At 39.8% G+C, this 18371-nt stretch overlaps 1 protein-coding gene across 2 annotated transcripts; it reads left to right on the forward strand.

Annotated features, from left to right (window-relative positions):
- The first annotated feature begins 306 nt into the window (after nt 1–306).
- Nucleotides 307–17803, forward strand: pcyt1ba (phosphate cytidylyltransferase 1B, choline a). 2 transcript variants are annotated; one of them, XM_041814035.1, is made up of 8 exons: nt 307–440; nt 8684–8783; nt 9594–9710; nt 9836–9987; nt 10286–10364; nt 11314–11456; nt 12875–13063; nt 15282–17803. In XM_041814035.1, exons 1-8 carry the CDS (start codon nt 360–362, stop codon nt 15504–15506), a joined length of 1086 nt encoding a protein of 361 aa, XP_041669969.1. In that variant the 5' UTR covers nt 307–359; the 3' UTR covers nt 15507–17803. The 2 variants fall into 2 exon arrangements, with proteins under 2 accessions (XP_041669969.1, XP_041669971.1); XM_041814037.1 differs by lacking the exon at nt 307–440 and adding an exon at nt 2470–2597.
- Nucleotides 17804–18371: the final 568 nt, after the last annotated feature.

The raw sequence follows: 18371 nt of genomic DNA on the forward strand, positions 1-18371 counted from the left end.
AACAGTTGGCTATTTTGTCTTTTTCACTGAGTAGAGGACTTCTCCGTTTTTTTCTAAATCAGGCTACAAATAAAAGATTGCCCGAATAAGGGTATGTTCACTTGCACCATAATGGTCATGAATGTATAGCCTAATAACTACGGTGTCTGCAGTAGGTCAGTTAAATGGACCGTGGCTCACAGTTGTCTCAGCTCATCACCAATGATCAGCTGATCAGCCCTTTGAATAGGCGGGCTGTGGTCGCGCTGCTGGAGTTCCCCGCTGTGCTGAAGCAATTACTGCCTAAGGATAAACAAGACGAAGAAAGAACAACTGGCAAAACAAGTCGTCTTTGACATAATTGCTTGATTTTGGACGCCATGGTGAAACAACGACGCATCAGAGCTCATCCCTGTTGCACAGCTGTTGCGCCTCTTTGTTGCAGGAGAGAACCATTAAAGGTAAGCTAACCTGTAACAAGCCATAAAGTTTGTGTTTCGAACAAGTGTTTAGGTCTTGTAGTTTTGTCGTTGCCTGTGTTATTAACAAGGAAACAACAGAGGGGTTTTTGTTGGATACGAAAAAGTATGGTATGTTATTCAAAGCGTCCCTGACGCCCACTTTCTATTTGGTTAAAATAGCCTTATTACAAAGGCTAAGCATACTCTGGTGCGGCGTGGGCGTTTTAAGTAGTTTGAAAACAAGCCTAGCCTACTTATAATTGAGTGGTTGCTAAAATGACAGCTAAAGAGGGGTATCATATCTGTAAGAGACTGAACATGTCTTTGAATTACGACAGTGTTACTATTATGTTTACTGTGGATTTTTTTTTTACATAACGTGCAATATGGCGAGGAGACCTGCGCCTTTTTGGTCATCTAGTATGGCCAAACAACAATTATTCGACAGAAAACAGTGTCTTTTAGAGCGTTCGCAGTTTTGTAATTGGTACTTTTAAATACCTTAAAATCAATCCAATGTTGTTATTCTAACTGCCATCATACTGAAGGTGTTTTGTAACCCGCACCAATCCTCTCTTCCTACTCTGCTCTATTTCGTCTCTGATTGGTCCATTCCCTAAGCTCTCTCCTCTTTCCGTCGCCATGGCGAGAGCTCATCAGCCCAGCGAACCAAGATCGTTTATTGAAATGGTGACTCACTTAGTCTTACAAACATCTGTTGCGATATTCTTATACAGTTGAATAGAATATACTTTATTCCTCATTACTCATAAATGATTACTGTCTTGCTTCAAGTATATGTGTATCTGTCGTGCACTTTCTTTCAGTATACAGGAATAAGACATGTTAATTCTATAGCAATCTGCTAGGTGTCTCCTTCAAAAATTTTTACAGCTATGGCAATAGTTTACGACACGATGTAAAGGAGTAAAATATATTTAGGTACATCAAATAAAAAAATAATATCATGTACAAGTTTATTTTTTCCTGTGATTTAATGTAAGAAGTGAAACTTCCATATATTCTAGATACATCATTACAAAGTTACCACGGAGCATTGTTCCAGATCTTTTTCTCCCAATCCCAGGTTAGACACTTGTGTCTCTGTGGTTCAGGAGTGTCTCACCACTAAGAGCACTGTAGCCTATTTTCTAGACCCATCTGTGTGTGGTGGCTCTTGATCCACTGACTCCAGCCTCAGTCTACTCCTTGTAAAGCTCCCCTAAGTTCTTGAATCTGCTTTGTTTGGCAACCCTCTGAAGGCTGAGCTCATCCCTGTTGCTCGTGCACCATTCTGATCACACTTTTCCCTCCCAGTCAACTTTTCATGAATATGCTTTGATAAGACCTCTAAGAACAGCCTGCCCTTTCAGCACTGACTTTCCTGTGGCTTAGCCTCCTTGCTGAGGTTGCCAGTGATTGTCCTCTGGACAGCTATCATGTCAGCAGTCTTCTCCATGATTGTGGTTGTGTGCACTGACAAAAGGAGGGAATTAAGGCTCACGAAACCTTTGCAAACTGGACTTTTCCACAATATTCACATTTTTTTAGGTTCACCCATACGTAATGCTCAAATTGAACTGGTTATGTTAGTATATTGTCATTTTTATTGATATCTTTATTTTGTAAATTAATTAAACAAAGTACAAAAATAGCTAAAAAAAGAGAAAAGTAATTGACAACATGACAAGTAAACCTTAAAAGCAGTTTAGACAGCCACATTGACACAAGGCAAATATCCACGCAGTTAAACATATAGAAATATAAATGCAAAAATAAAATCATATGTAATCTTTCGTCCCTAAACATAGCAGTAATGTTCCTTTTTTGAAACAATTTCACAGTTTGTGCTTTGCTGAAGTAGTATTCTTGCTCCTAGCAGTTCTTCAAAATGATACAGAGTGAGAGGTCTTCATAGTCTCCTTGTCTCTGCAGCAGGGGATCAGAGAGGAGGACGAGGAGGAGAGAGGGGCAGGCAGACAGTATGAGCAGATAGAGTGGGCGGGGGAACAGAGGAAGGAGAAAGAGACAGAGCGGTGAGGAGAGAGGCATCGTCTCACTGATGCTGAGTCACATAACAGAGGGACCACAGACACATCCCATGAGTCTTTGGGAATCATGGAGGAGCTTGAACACACCTGCCCTCATCCTCGGACGGTAGGGCTTTTGAGTGTGTTTTTATCGCCTTTTGTGTGTTAACAGTGTGTGTCTTGTGTGACAGGGAAAGGGAGAGGAAGACAAAGGGTCCTGCCTCCTCCTCTGTTACGAAACAGATCCCCTATAGCATGTGTCTGCCCAGAATGCTGAGTGGACACGTTTGAATGAAGGAGGGGGCTCTTACTGTGGATAATGTAGTATGAATGTCCTGCTGAGGGGACACTGCGGGATTAAGGACAGATCCTCCTTGGTTTGGATGCCGTCTCCTTTGTTTTTGATGAAGCTCCTCATCCTGCCTCCTCCAATCGTTCCATCTTTTCCTTTTCATCGCCTCTCTTCATCTGCTGATGTTTTCTCGTGCCCTGCGTCCCTGTTGGCCTTTAATCCTGCTTATGCCAGATGTTCTTTGCTCATGCCAGAGAGGGCTTTGCTGACCGCTCATCCTGATAGGCCCGTGTGCTCTCCTGGTCAGTCCATTTAAGCTTTGCCATCTGCTCTGTGCCAACTGTTTGGAAGCCACCCCGCTGTTCTCACTATGCCGGGAAATCATGAGAGATGATGCTCTGATGACTCTCACATGGAAAACTGTTACACAAACCTTGCTAAATGTATGATCCAATTGAAAAAATGAAGAAAGAGGAAGCAAATGGGACATTGATATTAAACAATATTAAAAATGTATACCTCATTCTTTTATCTTACAGCTTTGGCTCTCCATCGATGTGAAGCATGCTTTTAAAAAGCAGGTCCATGATTACTGAAATGCATTTGTCCTCTCTAAGTATCCTGTTTTTATACCCCTTAGATGCTGCCAGAAACTCTGTTTCTTTCAGTGATTTTTCTAATTAAGAGACTGCAGTTCATTCACTTAACTGGACTGAAGGGTAAATTGCTACATAAGCATTTTTATGCATTTTTAGAGCAGAAAAGAGCAGCCTCATAACTCCATGTAGTCTACAGGAGCATTTTGGCTTCAGTACCCTATAGTCAAGAAATGTTCACCCTCCAAAACTCAGCTTTTGATCCGTACAATGCAAAATACCCTTTTGTGCTATGTTTGCATTGCTATCATTAGAAAAAAAACACATTTTTAGTCTTTAAACTCTATAAAAACTTAAATGCATCAAAAGTATGACTGTGAATGTCCAACTCTTTGCCATACATAACACTAGAACAGTACACCAAATACTGTGCTATATTGCATATGAAAAAACCTTTTCAGTCCAAAGTCAGAGCCTTCATTTATGAATTTTCTGCACAGGATGAGGGCATCAGGTGTACACATGTGGACAAAATTGTACTCTTCTATTAAAGAAAGAAAAACCCACAACAGTCACTGAAATAACTTGAAACCAACAAAAGTGTTCATTTAAAAAATATTTAAAAGTTAACTGATAAAAATCAGGCATTGTTTTTGAATTGTGGTTCAACAGAATCATTGAAAAAACAAACTAATGAAGCTGACCTGGACAAAAATGATGGCACCCTTAACTTAATTTTGTATTGTACAACCTTTTGAGGCAATCACTGCAATCAAGAGATTTCTGTAACTCTCAGTGAGACGTCTGCACCTGTCCCAGGTGTTTTGGCCCACTCCTCATGAACAAACTACTCCAGCTGTCTCATTTTTGAAGGGTGCTTTCTCCAGACTGCATGTTTCAGCTCCTTCCAAGGAAGTTCACTAGGATTTAGATCAGGGCTCATAGAAGGCCTCTTCAGAATAGTCCAGTGTTTTGTTCTTAGCCATTCTTGGCTGTTTTTAGCTCTGTGTTTGGGCTCATTATCCTGTTGAAAATGTTGACCCATGACCTGCAACTGAGACCAAGCTTTCTGACACTGGGCAGCACATTTGGCTCCAGAATGCCTTGATAGTCTTGAGATTTCATTGAACCCTGCACAGCTTCCAGACCCCCTGTGCCAGATGCAGCAAAGCAGCCCCAGAACATAACCAAACCTCCTCCATGTTTCTCGATAGCTATAGTCGTCTTTTCTTTGGATGCTTCATTTTTGTGTCTGTGAACATAAAGCTGATGTGACTGTCCAAAACGCTCCAGTTTTGTCTCATCTGTCTCCCAGAAGCTTTGTGGTTCGTCAGTGGGCATTTTGGCAAATTCCAGTCTGGCTTTTTTATGATTTGCTTTCAACAGTGGAGTCTCTTAAGTCGTCTCCTTTAAGTCCACTTACGTTCTGACTCTGATGAACCTAGACCTCTATCTCTATGGAAGTTGTTCCGGGCTCTTTGGTCACCATTCCTATTATCTGACTCCTCATCCAGGGAGGTCGGCTCCAGTCCTGTGGATTTTAAACTTCTGAATTATCTGGTCAGCTATAGACACGTGAACATCAAGCTGCTTGGACATGGTCTTATAGCCTTTACCTTTAACATGCTGGTCTATCATTGTCCCTAATCTCTTGGGACAACTGTGTCCTTAGCTTTCAGTGCTCCATGTTCAGTGTGGTACACACCATGATACCATGATACCAGTAACTCTTTAAACAGGCAGACTGGCTGATTACAAGTTCGAAGACACCTGTGATGCTAATTACAGGACACACCTGAGTTTTACATGTCCTATGGCCACATTACTTTCTAAAGGTACCAACAGTTTTGTCTTGGCCAGTTTCATTAGTTTGTTTGTTTTTTTGTTTTTTAATGATTCTGTTGAACTACAGTTCAAAAGCAATGTCTTATTTTCTTTAGTTATTTTTCAGTAAATTTTTATTTATTATTACTTTTGTCAGTTTCAAGCTATTTCAGTGAGAATTGTGGGATTTTCTACCGCTAATAGAAGGGTGCCAACAATTTTGTCCACTTGTGTAAGAGTCAAGTCTTGCCCAACACAGCACGGGAATAAAGTACCAGATGAGTTATGTATTTGTAACTCTCTGAATGTAAATGTAATTGTTCCTGATTGTCAAAGCCAACTGGCAAAAGCTCATACACAGCAAAACCTGCAGTGTCAAATCAACACTTTCAGGTTTAATACTTTCACAGTATTTATATGGTCCATGGAGTGTTGATTTGATTCTTTCTGGAGAGTTAGTACCTTTACACTAATTGTCATTATTAACTCTTTATGAAGTTAGAAATTCAACCTTTTTAGCTCTAACCAGTGTTACTTAATCATTTTCAACTACTAAAGTGATGTCTTCCTATTAACTCTGCAAGGTATAAATACTGAGGCAATTAGTTATATAAATTTATATTTTGAGTTACAGTTTGATCACCCCATGCCACATGAGGGAAGTCAGTAACTCTGTGGATAACTTCATTCATGGTGCAGAAGTCCATAACATCAAAAACTACAATAATCCACCAGAAGCATGGGCAAGGGAATCCCAGCAGTGATCTCTGTACAACAGGTGACATCTAAACACATCTCAAAATATCTAGAAAAACAAACAACTCAACACTTTGCACAAAGGCATGATGGAAAACCTGCCTCCCAGATTTAAAATGGCAGTGTTTGGTGCTTGGATATAATTTTAGTCTCTGTTTTAGTCTTTAGATCAAATGCCTTTTAATTTTAGTTTTAATTTAGTCATTTCTTACATTTTTAGTTTTAGTCTAGTTTTAGTCAACAGAAATGGAAAAAAACATTTTAGTCTAGTTTTAGTCCATAAAAAGTTCTCACATTTTATTCTTTACTTTAAATACAAGCATTAACTCTCTCTCCTTAATCTGGGACCAAATCATTGTAGTGTGTTCTCTGCACCCTGCCAATGGGTTGCCTCTTTCTATGACTGAGGGGCAGAAGCGGTACAGATGCATTATATTTTAAAAGATTTGACACATTTCTAATGTCAGACAAAAACTAAATTGCAGTTTAGTCTAGTTTTTGTCATCTAAGATCCATGTTTTGTTCAGTTTTAGTCCAGTCTTTCTCATGGAGAAAAGGTAGTCAGCGAACATTTGTAGTATTAGTTTTAGTCGACGACATTAACACTGGCTTAGATGAATTGACTCTCCAGAGTTGGACTAATGCTGAATGCATTAACACTAGCTGCAGTTACATGAGCATTTTTTTTCACAAGATGAAAAAAGGTTTGAACTTCTCTGTTCACATGGATGCTAAAAGATGTGATCTGATTCAGATATGCATGTTCATGCATCATAAATATGATCTGTTTAAAACTGCTCTGACATGCATCCCACCGGTCAACTCAATGAAAAATTTGCAGTAGAAGAAGAAATTCCTATGGTGCAGGAGGTCAGTGATGTAGCAGGGGGGGCCTGGCGATTGAGGGCTTTATGGGGGAATTGAATGTGAGGGGACGAGGAGCAAGTAGAGGTTTTGAAGGACGAGGGTGATGTGGTCATGGGATTACATGTAGGTGAGGAGGCATGCTGCAGAGTTCTGGATGTATTGAAGGTTGTTGAGGATTAACCATAAAGGATACTATTGCAGTAATACAGCCTGAATGTGATGAATGAGAGTTTTAGCTGCATTGTAGAAGAGTAGTGGACAGATGCGGGCTTTGTTGTTTAGGTGTTATTATTCAAGAGTTTCTGGTAATCATTCACATCAATGAATTAAATACAGCTCTGACTGAAATACCTTCCTGCACAAGAACTAAAAGCAGTACACTTGGAAGCTGTAAGGCTTAGTAAAAGACACTTTAAACTACTGTAAAGTTATAAATTAATTCTTATTGTCGCCATCATACTGGAATTGGGCAATGCATCCCATCTATTTTCCTCTTCTTATCCAAGGTTGGGTCATGGTGGCAGCAGGCGAAGCAAGTCAACCCAGACATCTCTTTCCCCAGAAACATTTTCCATATCCCCTGGGGGATATCGAGGTGTTCCCAGGCCAGATGAGATATATAATTCTTCCAGCAAGTTCTGGGTCTACCCTGGGGTCTCATTCTAGTTGGATGTCCCGACAACCTCCGCAGGGAGGCGACCAGGAGGCATCCTAATCAGATGCCCGAACCACTTCTACTGGCTCCTTTCGAGCCGAGGAGCAGCAGCTCTACTTAGAGATCCTTCCGGATGTCCGAGCTCCTCACCCTATCTCTAAGGTTGAGCCCAGACACCCTCCTGAGGAATCTCATTTTGACTGCTTGAACCCGCCATCTTAATCTTGCTTTCCCTTCTACCCTCACTCATGAACAAGACTCCAAGGTACTTAAACTCCTTCACTCAGGAAAAAGCCACTCTCCCCATCCGGAGGGAGCAACCAACCGTTTTCCAGCAATGCATCCCCAAAACTATGCAGATAAAACCAACAAGTAGTCATTCTCAACGTTGCATTTCCTGCAACAAATCCACCTGTTAGCTATTGTCTTTAAAAACTCGTCCCTACCTGTGTGTGAAGGACAGGCTCAGGCTCTTAGAGGATGCATTGACGTCATTTTCCCCTCTCTTCCTCAGAGACTGGATCTGTTTCCATTTTATCATCCTCCCCTCACACTCCCACACTTTACCGCTCTGTGCAGACTCTCTTTCTTTTTTATTGGTGTGAATGAGATTCAGTGAATATTCCCTGCAGTCAACAGATGGCATACAATGACAAATTTTCAGGCTGGTTCACATTGCAACACTTTAACCTTGATGTGCCTCTTACACCAAAGACGGGTATTGTCTTTCTTCTGTTTCTATGTGTTGCCTCGTTTAAAATCAGTCATTGCCTCACCCCTTGCTTTCTCTAAACCTTCCATCTTATTCTTCCCTTGATTTTAGATTAATTCCTGAGAGGCCTTAGACAACAGATCAATATCTCTGTCCTTGTTTTCTGCCAAATGTTAACACACATGCAGGCTACACACAAACGTCTGTTCACCCACATGGAGTGATCGATAACACTGAGTGCAGCTCTCTCTCAATCTATTGACTTAATACGGGGCAGGCATCAGCTGTGGTCAATAGCCTAATGGAGGTTACTGTAACAGGAATGAGGATGGAAAAAGAGAGGACCACTGAAGATGAGTGTCTGTGCTTCTTTTAAGCGTGTGTCGTTCTATGTTAAGTGCTGAAGGGGATCAAAAGAGGCAACCAAACTCTTTTTGTTCAGTAATCCTCCATAAATAGTATTTGTGCTTTTTATATTTATAACTTAGTCTCTTTCTTTTCTTCCTCTTAGACTCTGACAGAACCAGCCATCTTTGCCAGAGAGACCAGCTGTGAATGTCGTGCCCCCCATGAGAAACTCACCATCGCTCAGGCCCGCAGAGGTACACCAGGTACAGGAAGGCTTTTTCTTTTCATTTCTCCCAGGTTTTTCTTCTCCAACGTTTCACATTTATTTTTTGTTCTATTTTTCAGTCCTTCTTTTCTCTGCTACTGCTAGTGGAGCACAGAATAACTGGGCAAAGTGTACATTGAGTAGAATTCGTATCTGGCCATCTAACCACAACACCAGCAGGGTGTCATCTATTCATTTTAATCAGCTACTGTTTACTTTTGATGCTAATGCTGCATGATAGTGCCTTTCCTATTGCTACTTCTACAGAGTCGTTGTAACTACAACTACGGCTACAACTTCTTCTCATGTTACTGATGCTAAGGCTGCTTTCAAAACAGATAGCTTCGGATGTAAAACACAGTCATTGCTACGCAGCTGTATTGTAACTAACCTGCTTGGCTACAGCTACAACTGTACATGCTACACATGGTGTTAATGCTACTGCCACCACCTTGACTGGAGTCAACCTGTGGTAAAATAACTGACTGGACATGATTTGGAAAGACACTTATCCATGCATCATAACCAATGAATATCAGAGCAAAATCCAAGCCATGAGGTCAAAGGAACCGCCTGCAGAGCTCAGAGACAGGATTGCTACAAGGCACAGACCTGCCGGCAGGTCTGCTCAGATTTTAGCTTTTGAAGTTGTTTGAATGTGTTAGGGAATCTGAAAATATGATAAAGGGAAAATAAACTGTGCAAAGTCTCAACTGTGACTACAGAAAGATTTTTTTTGTCTCATTCTGATATGACTTTACTTCAGTTTGTTTCATACTTGTGTAGTGAAATATTTGTCTGTTTTCAGTGGACCGACCAGTCAGAGTCTACGCAGATGGCATCTTTGACCTGTTCCACTCTGGCCACGCTCGTGCTCTCATGCAGGCCAAAAACCTCTTCCCCAACACCTACCTCATAGTAGGAGGTACAACAAAGAGAACACATGCTGTGCACAAACACAAATGCCAAAATCCATTAAAAACAGAGAGGTGTTCGATAGTGATGCTTATTTATCTGCCTCTGTGCATTGTTATGGTGCTTGTTTTTCAGTGTGCAGTGACGAGCTCACCCATAAATACAAGGGTTTCACAGTCATGACGGAGACCGAACGATATGAAGCGCTGAGACACTGCCGTTACGTCGACGAGATCTTGAGAGACGCCCCCTGGACTCTCACCCCTGAGTTCCTGGAGAAACACAAGGTGTGTTGTCAGCATTTGTGTCGTCAGCTGTTCCTGAAGCGTCCAGGAGTTTCCATCATAAATGAACGAAAGAAGCTTAATGAGTGGAGAGACACTGATTGAAAATGGATGCTTAACCTTACAATTAATTGACTTTTTGTTAGATTTATTGTGTTTTTCATACTTTTTTTGTACTTTTTATTTTAGATCCTCATTTTGGATTCTTGTTTGCAAACTGCATGTACATGTTCTACCTCTTGTCTGTGTGCCAGCTCCGTGTTTTCTGCCATACATTGCGTGACCTTTGATTGTTTCTCAGATCGATTTTGTGGCTCATGATGATATCCCATACTCCTCAGCAGGAAGTGAGGATGTTTATAAACACATCAAGGAGGCAGGTGAGTGAGCGATGGAGAGAAAACAACCTTCCCTTGAAGTTCTTGAAACATACAGATCAGCAAAAAATTATTTGTTTCCTTTGAGATTTCTTATTTGATATTGTCACATTTAAATGTTTTAGATCATCAAAAACACAATGCAGTTTTTAAGTGATGATTTAATTTATTAAGGGAAAAAAGCCACCTAAGCCTTCCTGGCCCTACATGAAGAAGTCATCGCCCCCTGAACCGAACAAATGATTTTGCCACCCTCAGCGGCAACAACAGCAAGCACTCTTCTTCACTCACTCAGGCCCACTCTTCTTCACAGAATTGTTTAAATTCAGCCCCATATGAGGTTTTTTGAGCCTGCCACAGCATCTCAATTGGATTAAGGTCCAGAATTTTCACTGGGTCACTCCAAAACCTTCATCTGAACTTTTTCATTCAGAGGTGGACTTGCTGGTTTGTTTCTATCATTTCCCTTCTGCATAACTCAGGTGTATTTCACCTTCATGTCACAAACTGATGGCAAGACATTCACCTCCAGGATTTTCTGGTAGACAGCAGAATTTTCTGGAATCAGCACACATTTTTTGAAAGGGGGGGGGGGGGGCTGTTCTGGTACTTGAGGAGATTGTGGACAGGCCAGGGGCACATATTTTTTGTTAGAAAAGGCTGAAAAAGGGACTTTTGTATAATACACCCCCTTTAAGGATTGTTAAGGGGAAGGCAGATACTTTTCACATATGTCCAGGTAGGTTTGGTTGGCTTTTTCCCTTAATAAATGAAGTCATCATTTAAAACTGCATTATGGTTGTACTTGGGTTATCTTTGTCTATGATGATCAGAAACATTTAAGTTTGATAAATATGCAAAAAACAAGAAATCAAAAAGGGGGCAGATACTTTTTCACAGCACTGTACCTTAGTGGGTTTGCTAACTTTGTGTTCTTACGTGTGCATACCAGGGATGTTTGTACCCACACAGCGGACAGAAGGAATATCAACATCTGATTTGATCACAAGAATAGTCAGAGACTATGACGTCTACGCACGGCGCAACCTTCAGCGTGGCTACACGGCCAAGGAGCTGAACGTCAGCTACATTAATGTAAGAGCTGTGTCAATTATTTCCACCTCTGTCACTGTTTCAAAAATAATGACTGTAGGCCAGTCACTGTAAATTTATGTTAGTTTTTTTTTTATAAAGAAAAATCCATATGAAGATAAACAACTGCTTATATCTTTAAACAGCTACTAAATATTATCAACATTACTAGTTTTCATACACGTTACAGATAAATCAGCAAATTTTGCCTTTCTATAACACCTGTTACCAGCTTAACTCGACTGGACTTGGATTTGGTATCAGGCAGTCTGGATTTCACTGTATATACTTTTTAAGATTTATTTTTGGGCTTTTAGTGTCTTCATTACAGAAAAAGACTGTGGACAGAGTCAGAATCAGAATATACAGGATCTCTGAAACTCAGTCAGAGTGACCATCAGGTTTTTGGTCACCTCTCTTTCTAAAGCCTCTCTACCCTGACGGCTACTACAGTCCCTAAAAAGTTTAGAGTTGAGATGAGTCAAGTTTATTGCACATATTGGAAAAGCACCAACAGATCCCACTGTCCACAGCAGAAAAGATTATTGACACTCAATGTAATAGAAAGTTCAGTGACCTCAGTGTTAGTCTTTGTTATTTTCTTTCTACTGTTTCACTGCTAATCCAGTAATGAACGCTGCAGAATGTGGAATATCATCCACTTTTCTTCCATCAAATAACTGATAACAAATGTTCTTAGGAAGATGAACACTCAACAATTCAGTAATTTTATACTTACTAACCATTAGGACAGAATAAAACACCTATATTTGATGGGGATTTATTTAAAGTTTGCATGATAATTGTAAAACTTACTAGAAAATGTCTTGCACACTGCAGAGCTCCAATGCACAAAGAGCAGCAGTGCTCCAAATGTCACTACTTGGTGCATTAACTAATTTTGGCACTGAAGCCCTGCAGTGTGCATGACGCTTTCTAGTGTTCTTCATGTTAATCTTGATGTGTGTGCTGAGTTCAAACCTTCTTTTAGACAATTTTAATATTTGCCCCAGTCCCCATCTGCCAACACATAGGAGGCAGAGCTTATGACCTTTCCTGCAGCCGGTTAGTAGGGGACACTCTAAACCCTTTGTCTTCCCTTTTAGGGGCTTACTGCTTCCATCTTCCTTGAGAAGTATTTGGTCCTTACATGCATGAGAAAGGTGGACAGATATAAAGTCATGCATAAAAGATATCTCTTGCATTATACAGTATATACATGTTGAAATGTTCTAGACATGCAGCTTCACTGGTCATAAAGCATCATCCTAGCATTCTTGTCCATTAAATTTATTGTATCATGAAATAAATAATGTCTTAAACGTATTTGTTTTCTACAAGTTTAAAAAGTGAGAGCAGAAAAGTCTAAAGCTTCATGACATGTACGTATTCTGGTTCTCTGATTTTTCTACTCCCCTTAGGAGAAGAAGTACCGGCTGCAGAACCAGGTGGACCGGATGAAGGAGAAGGTTCGAACAGTCGAGGAGAAGAGTAAACATTTTGTTTATCGCGTGGAGGAAAAGAGCGCTGACCTCATTCAGAAGTGGGAGGAGAAATCCAGGGAGTTTATTGGCAACTTCTTGGAGCTGTTTGGGCCTGATGGGACTTGGGTATGCATCTCTTTGATTAAAAAACATACCAGTTATTAAAATGCCTCTGATCTTCAGCATGTTTCTGTAGTTCTACACTGGTTTATTTCTCAGATGACCTTTATAGCTGGCTATGAAACAGGCTGAAATTCAAGCTGATCTCTCTTTACAACCTTCATCAGCATAAACACTGATTATTCCCTCATTATTATGGGGCATAGGTGCTAAAAAAGTGAAATAAATGTAAACCTTCCTCAGCAGAGATCCTTGATGAGTGATAGATTTGACACTTGAAGAAAGGAGGATGAAAAATAAAAAGAACTCTACTTTTTATTTGCATGGGACAAAAATAGCTAAGAGCTACAGCTCTGTCCACAAGGGGGCGCTAAAATTGACAAACTAAAGGTTCCTCACGTGAGCTTTAACCTCCTGAGACCTGAACTTTTGTTTTGAATGCATTTTTAGTTTCTTACACTTTTTGGGATAAGTTTAAGAGCCCAATCTTATCTTTGAACAGGAATTGATTTTTTTTTACCAAAAATGATGTCTGGAAATCTGCTGAAGGTCCTGTTTCTAAAGAAAATAAACCCAAACTCTGACTCTGTCAGATTATAACGACAAAAATCCAACTGTTTTCAGTTTGGTTTCTTGTAAATTTTTGACGACACATTGTTGTACTTTTATGATTTTAAAATCTTGACATTCTTTAGTTTCTGATGTCAAAATTGAAGACTATTTAAACTTGGAAATTTATAGATTTCCTGGTAAATTTGCAACTCTTTGAACTCTATAAACTTGAGTTTGTTTTCATGTAAAAATACAACTTTACATTCTCAAAAAAAAAAAGCTAAAAAATTTGATTTTTTTCTCAAAAATTTAGCAGATCCTCTTGATTTATTTATTTTTTATCTTTCAAGGTGGCCTTGATACACAAATATACATTGTTTTTAATCACGAATTTAAAAACATGTATGCACATCTTATTTTGACAACATCAAAGCAGACAGGGTCTCACACCCCCCCTGAGATTCTTGGTGGCCCCCCAGGGGTACCTGAACCTCAGTTTGGGATGCTATGGCTGTGTGTCGATCAGTTGCTCAGTTGTTGAGGGTCTTTAGTCAGTCAGAAGGAGTTTCAGTTATTGACAGAGGTGTAGACATTTTGATGATGAACCACAAGGCCAAAGCATTAAAAAATTCCTATAAAAGTTCAGAATTTTTTGGAAATTTTCTTTTTCAAAATCCACACAAATTCCCTACAATAACAAAAAAATCAACTAACATTTCTGTGAAATTCTTAAATATATTTTGAGATTATCTCATGAAAAGCACCCCAGAATGTCTTCAAATATTCCCCAAAGAAGACATTTTGTCATAAAACCTATAATAAAACCTTTCCAATAAATACATCTCCAAGAATTCAATGTTAATTCCCTGGAAACCTGAAAAATTTTGAGCAAATTCCTTCAAATATCAAAGCAAATTCCCTCTTAAATTTCATTGTCAAACTTAAAAAATGATCAAAATACATTTTCCAAAATGTAGAAACGAAATGTAAAAGAAAATTACCCCAAAATACCCCCCCACACACACACATGAAATTCCCATTCAAATCATCCAAAAACTTGCAAACAATCCTAGATTTCAATGAAGATTTTTCAAAATTTGAAAATTATCCTCAATTTCAGTAAAAATCCTCGAAATTTCGGAACAAATTTCCCCTGAGAGTTTTTAATCAAATTCTCAAGGGAAATGTACTTGTACATTGCCCAGAATGCTATGAAAATGATACAGAATTCCTCAAAACATCCAAACCAATTCCCTGAAATTTCCTTGACACCGCCCCCCAAGAAATTCCCATTCACATCTCCAAAAACTTACAAACAATTTCCCCAGATTTCAGTGAAAATACCTCAAAATTTTAGAGCAAATTACCCCAAAAACATAAGTACAATTTCCCAAAAATACACATTCATTTCCTAAATTTCCATGAAAATACTTGAAAATTTACCAGCAAATTACCCAAAATTTAAACAAATTCCCAGGAAATTTCAATGAGCGCTGTTGAAAATTTCAGAGCAAATTCCCCCAACATTTCAAACAAAATACTTCAACCTAAATGGGTACTCTTTTAAAGAATTAACAGCCAAATTTCTATAATGATGGCTTATTTAATTTCAGTTGCTGTCTTTTATTTATATCTGTGTTGCTTTTCTGTCACTCCTCTCTTTCAAATACAGAAACAAGTGTTTCAGGAACGCAGTGGGCGGATGCTCTCCTACGCTCTGTCTCCCAGAGAGTCGCCATGCAACAGTCCTCCCCGCGAACTGTCCCCTCTACGTTCCCCCTCGCCCCCTTCTCCCCCGGCCCGCTGGCACAATGCACGCCCCTCGCCACCAACCTCCCCTAAAGGAGCCTCTGCCTCGATGAGCAGCATGAGTGAAGGTGATGAAGATGAGAAGTAGACGGACACATGTACACATACTCACACCTCACCCACTGCCTGAGAACTGCTCACACCTACAAACACACACAACACTGTCCTACAAACATCGACTGGATAAAGAAACTGTTCTCTTTTAGGAAGTTCCTAAAATGCAAGGCAGAGGGCGATCATGGGAAATGAAGTTCTTTGCTGCTGAACTCAGAAGCCATCACTCTCTCTGTTTTTTGGGGAACCAAGGAGACAGAAAAGGATTACTGTATACAGCGTCACATATCATCAACCCCCAGAATGCTTTGCAGCATCTTTCGGGGAGGATTTTATTGGGATGGCCCGACGCTTACAGAAAATTTCCTATAGCCTGCTCATAATGTCAAGTCTTTGTTCTGATTCTTCCTTTGTTAACGTTTTTTTATTCTAATTTGCCAAGATTTTTTTGTAACTACTGTGAACACAATGTATAAAAAGGCACACAGAAATATAAGACAGGTCGTATAAGTGAGTAGGAACTGGTTTAATTCATCACTTTGTGCTTGTTGTACTGAGAGTATGGAATGCAGGAAAATACACCACACATGCTAGATAGTAGATTTTATTTGTTGGACAACCTCTCCTCTTGGCACTTGAATACAAAGTAACTAGTTTGCACAGTTTTGTCTAAATGATTGGCAAGATTTTTAAAAATCAGTGAACCGCAATCTTTGATCTACTTGTGACCACTGAATTGGATTTAAACTAATCCCTAAAAAACAGGTGGAAAAGCAAAGAGAGTAAGACCCTTACGATTCAAAACTTTGGCTGCATTTAATCTGTAAAATACCTGTGAAATAATACCAAAACTTGATTGTGACTTTTAGCCTCTTGAATGTAAACTGAATTCTTGAAATCACCCTAGTTTATGCTTAAATGCAATAAGAAACTCACAGAACAGTCACCTCTTCCACCACAGAGATATCATACCTCACTGTTAACATACTCTCCCCTCCAAAAGTGTTGGGACAGTGAGGCTAATTCCTTTATTTTTGCTGTAGACAGAAAACATTTGAGTTTGATATAAAGAAAAAAAAGAATATGAGATTAGAGCTCACCATTTCAGCTTTTATTTCCAGGTATTTACATCTGGATCTAATACACAACCTAGAAGATAGCATAATTTGAAACGGAGGGGTTACTCCCCTCAGTCTCCTTTTTAGCAGGTAAAGTGCATGCTCTATAGCAGTCTTCCCCAACCTTTTTTTTAGTTGAGCCCCCACCTCACAGATCTAAAAGAGAGTCGTGTTGCTGTCAAAAATACACATCAATTTTAATTGTTTTCATTGTTTAAAGCTGGAAATTGCCCAAAACACAACATTTATTACCAAAAGACCATTTTATAAACATGAATGTAGATAGCTTGAGTGAATCTACTTTTAATGACCTGAGAGCAGACAGACCCTCATGACCCCCCAGGAAAAATCTCTCCTTTGTTGTTTTGGCAGTGTGTTTTGGGTCTTTCTTTTGCTGCATGATGAAGGATCTCCTAATCAGTTTGGTTGCATCTTTCTTTAAGTTGGCAGACAAAATGTTTCTGTAGACTTCTGAGTTAGTTTTGCTACTGCCATCATGTGTTACATCAGCAGTCAATACATCAAGAGTAGTAAGCCTGTCCAAGAAGGAGCCATGCAAGCCCAAGCCATATCAAGGTTAATATTTGCCTCATCAGTCTATAAAATATTGTACCAGAATTTCTTTTACTTTTAGGCAAATTCCAGCCTGGCCTTCTTATTCTTTTTGCTATTGAGTGGTTTGCATCTAAAGGTGTAGCCTGTGTACTTTTGTCCATGAAGTCTTCTGCCAACCGTAGATGGTGATACCTTCACTCCTGTGGTCAGTAGATGGTGATACCTTCACTCCTGTGGTCAATAGATGGTGACACCTTCACTCCTGTGAACAGTAGATGGTGATATTTTAATTTCTGTGTACAGTAGATGGTGATACCATCACTCCTGTCAACAGTGGATGGTGATACCTTCATTCCTGTCAACAGTAGATGGTTATACCTTCACTCCTGTGAACAGTACATGGTGATACCTTCACTACTGGCAACAGTAGATGGTTATACCTTCATTCCTGTCAACAGTGGATGGTGATACCTTCATTCCTGTCAACAGTAGATGGTGACACCTTCATTCCTGTCAACAGTAGATGGTGATACCTTAATTCCTGTCAACAGTTGATGGTGATACCTTCACTCCTCTCAACAGTGGATGGTGATACCTTCACTCCTGTCAACAGTAGGTGGTGATACCTTCATTCCTGTTAACAGTAGATGGTGATACCTTCATTCCTGTCAACAGTAGATGGTGATACCTTCATTCCTGTCAACAGTAGATGGTGATACCTTCACTCCTGTCAACAGTAGATGGTGACACCTTCACTCCTGTCAACAGTAGATGGCGATACCTTCATTCCTGTCAACAGTAGGTGGTGATACCTTCACTCCTGCCCTCTGGAGCTTGTTGCTGATGTCACTAACAGTTGTTTTATGGTCTTTCTTTACAGCTCACAGTGTTTCTGTTGTTAACTGCTGTTTTCCTTTGATCGCCCGTTCAACATCTGTTACTGAGTACATCAGTGGTTTCTTTCTTCTTCAGGACGTTCCTAATGGTTGTACTGGATATGGCCAATGTTTGTGCAATGGCTCTGATTGCTTTTCTATCTTCTCTCAGCTTCACGGTTGCTTGTTTTTACCCATAGACAGCTCTCAGGTTTACATGTTGGTTACACAACTATAAGTCTGCATAGGCAAAGCTTAAAATCCGAAACTGACCATAGACATTCAGCATTATTTATTGTGTAAATAATTGATGTAATAGGACACACCTGGGTAACAAAACACACCTGTCAG

Source organism: Cheilinus undulatus, linkage group 19 (assembly GCF_018320785.1).
Source record: "Cheilinus undulatus linkage group 19, ASM1832078v1, whole genome shotgun sequence".
Taxonomy (NCBI): Eukaryota; Metazoa; Chordata; class Actinopteri; order Labriformes; family Labridae; genus Cheilinus; species Cheilinus undulatus.

Bases quoted from the DNA above. Each gene is read 5' to 3' on its own strand.
- pcyt1ba (XM_041814035.1), top strand. From the start codon at position 360: ATGGTGAAACAACGACGCATCAGAGCTCATCCCTGTTGCACAGCTGTT. The intron at 8,784-9,593 runs GTACAGGAAGGC...GTCTGTTTTCAG, and splicing joins GGCCCGCAGAGGTACACCAG to TGGACCGACCAGTCAGAGTC. The intron at 9,711-9,835 runs GTACAACAAAGA...CTTGTTTTTCAG, and splicing joins CACCTACCTCATAGTAGGAG to TGTGCAGTGACGAGCTCACC.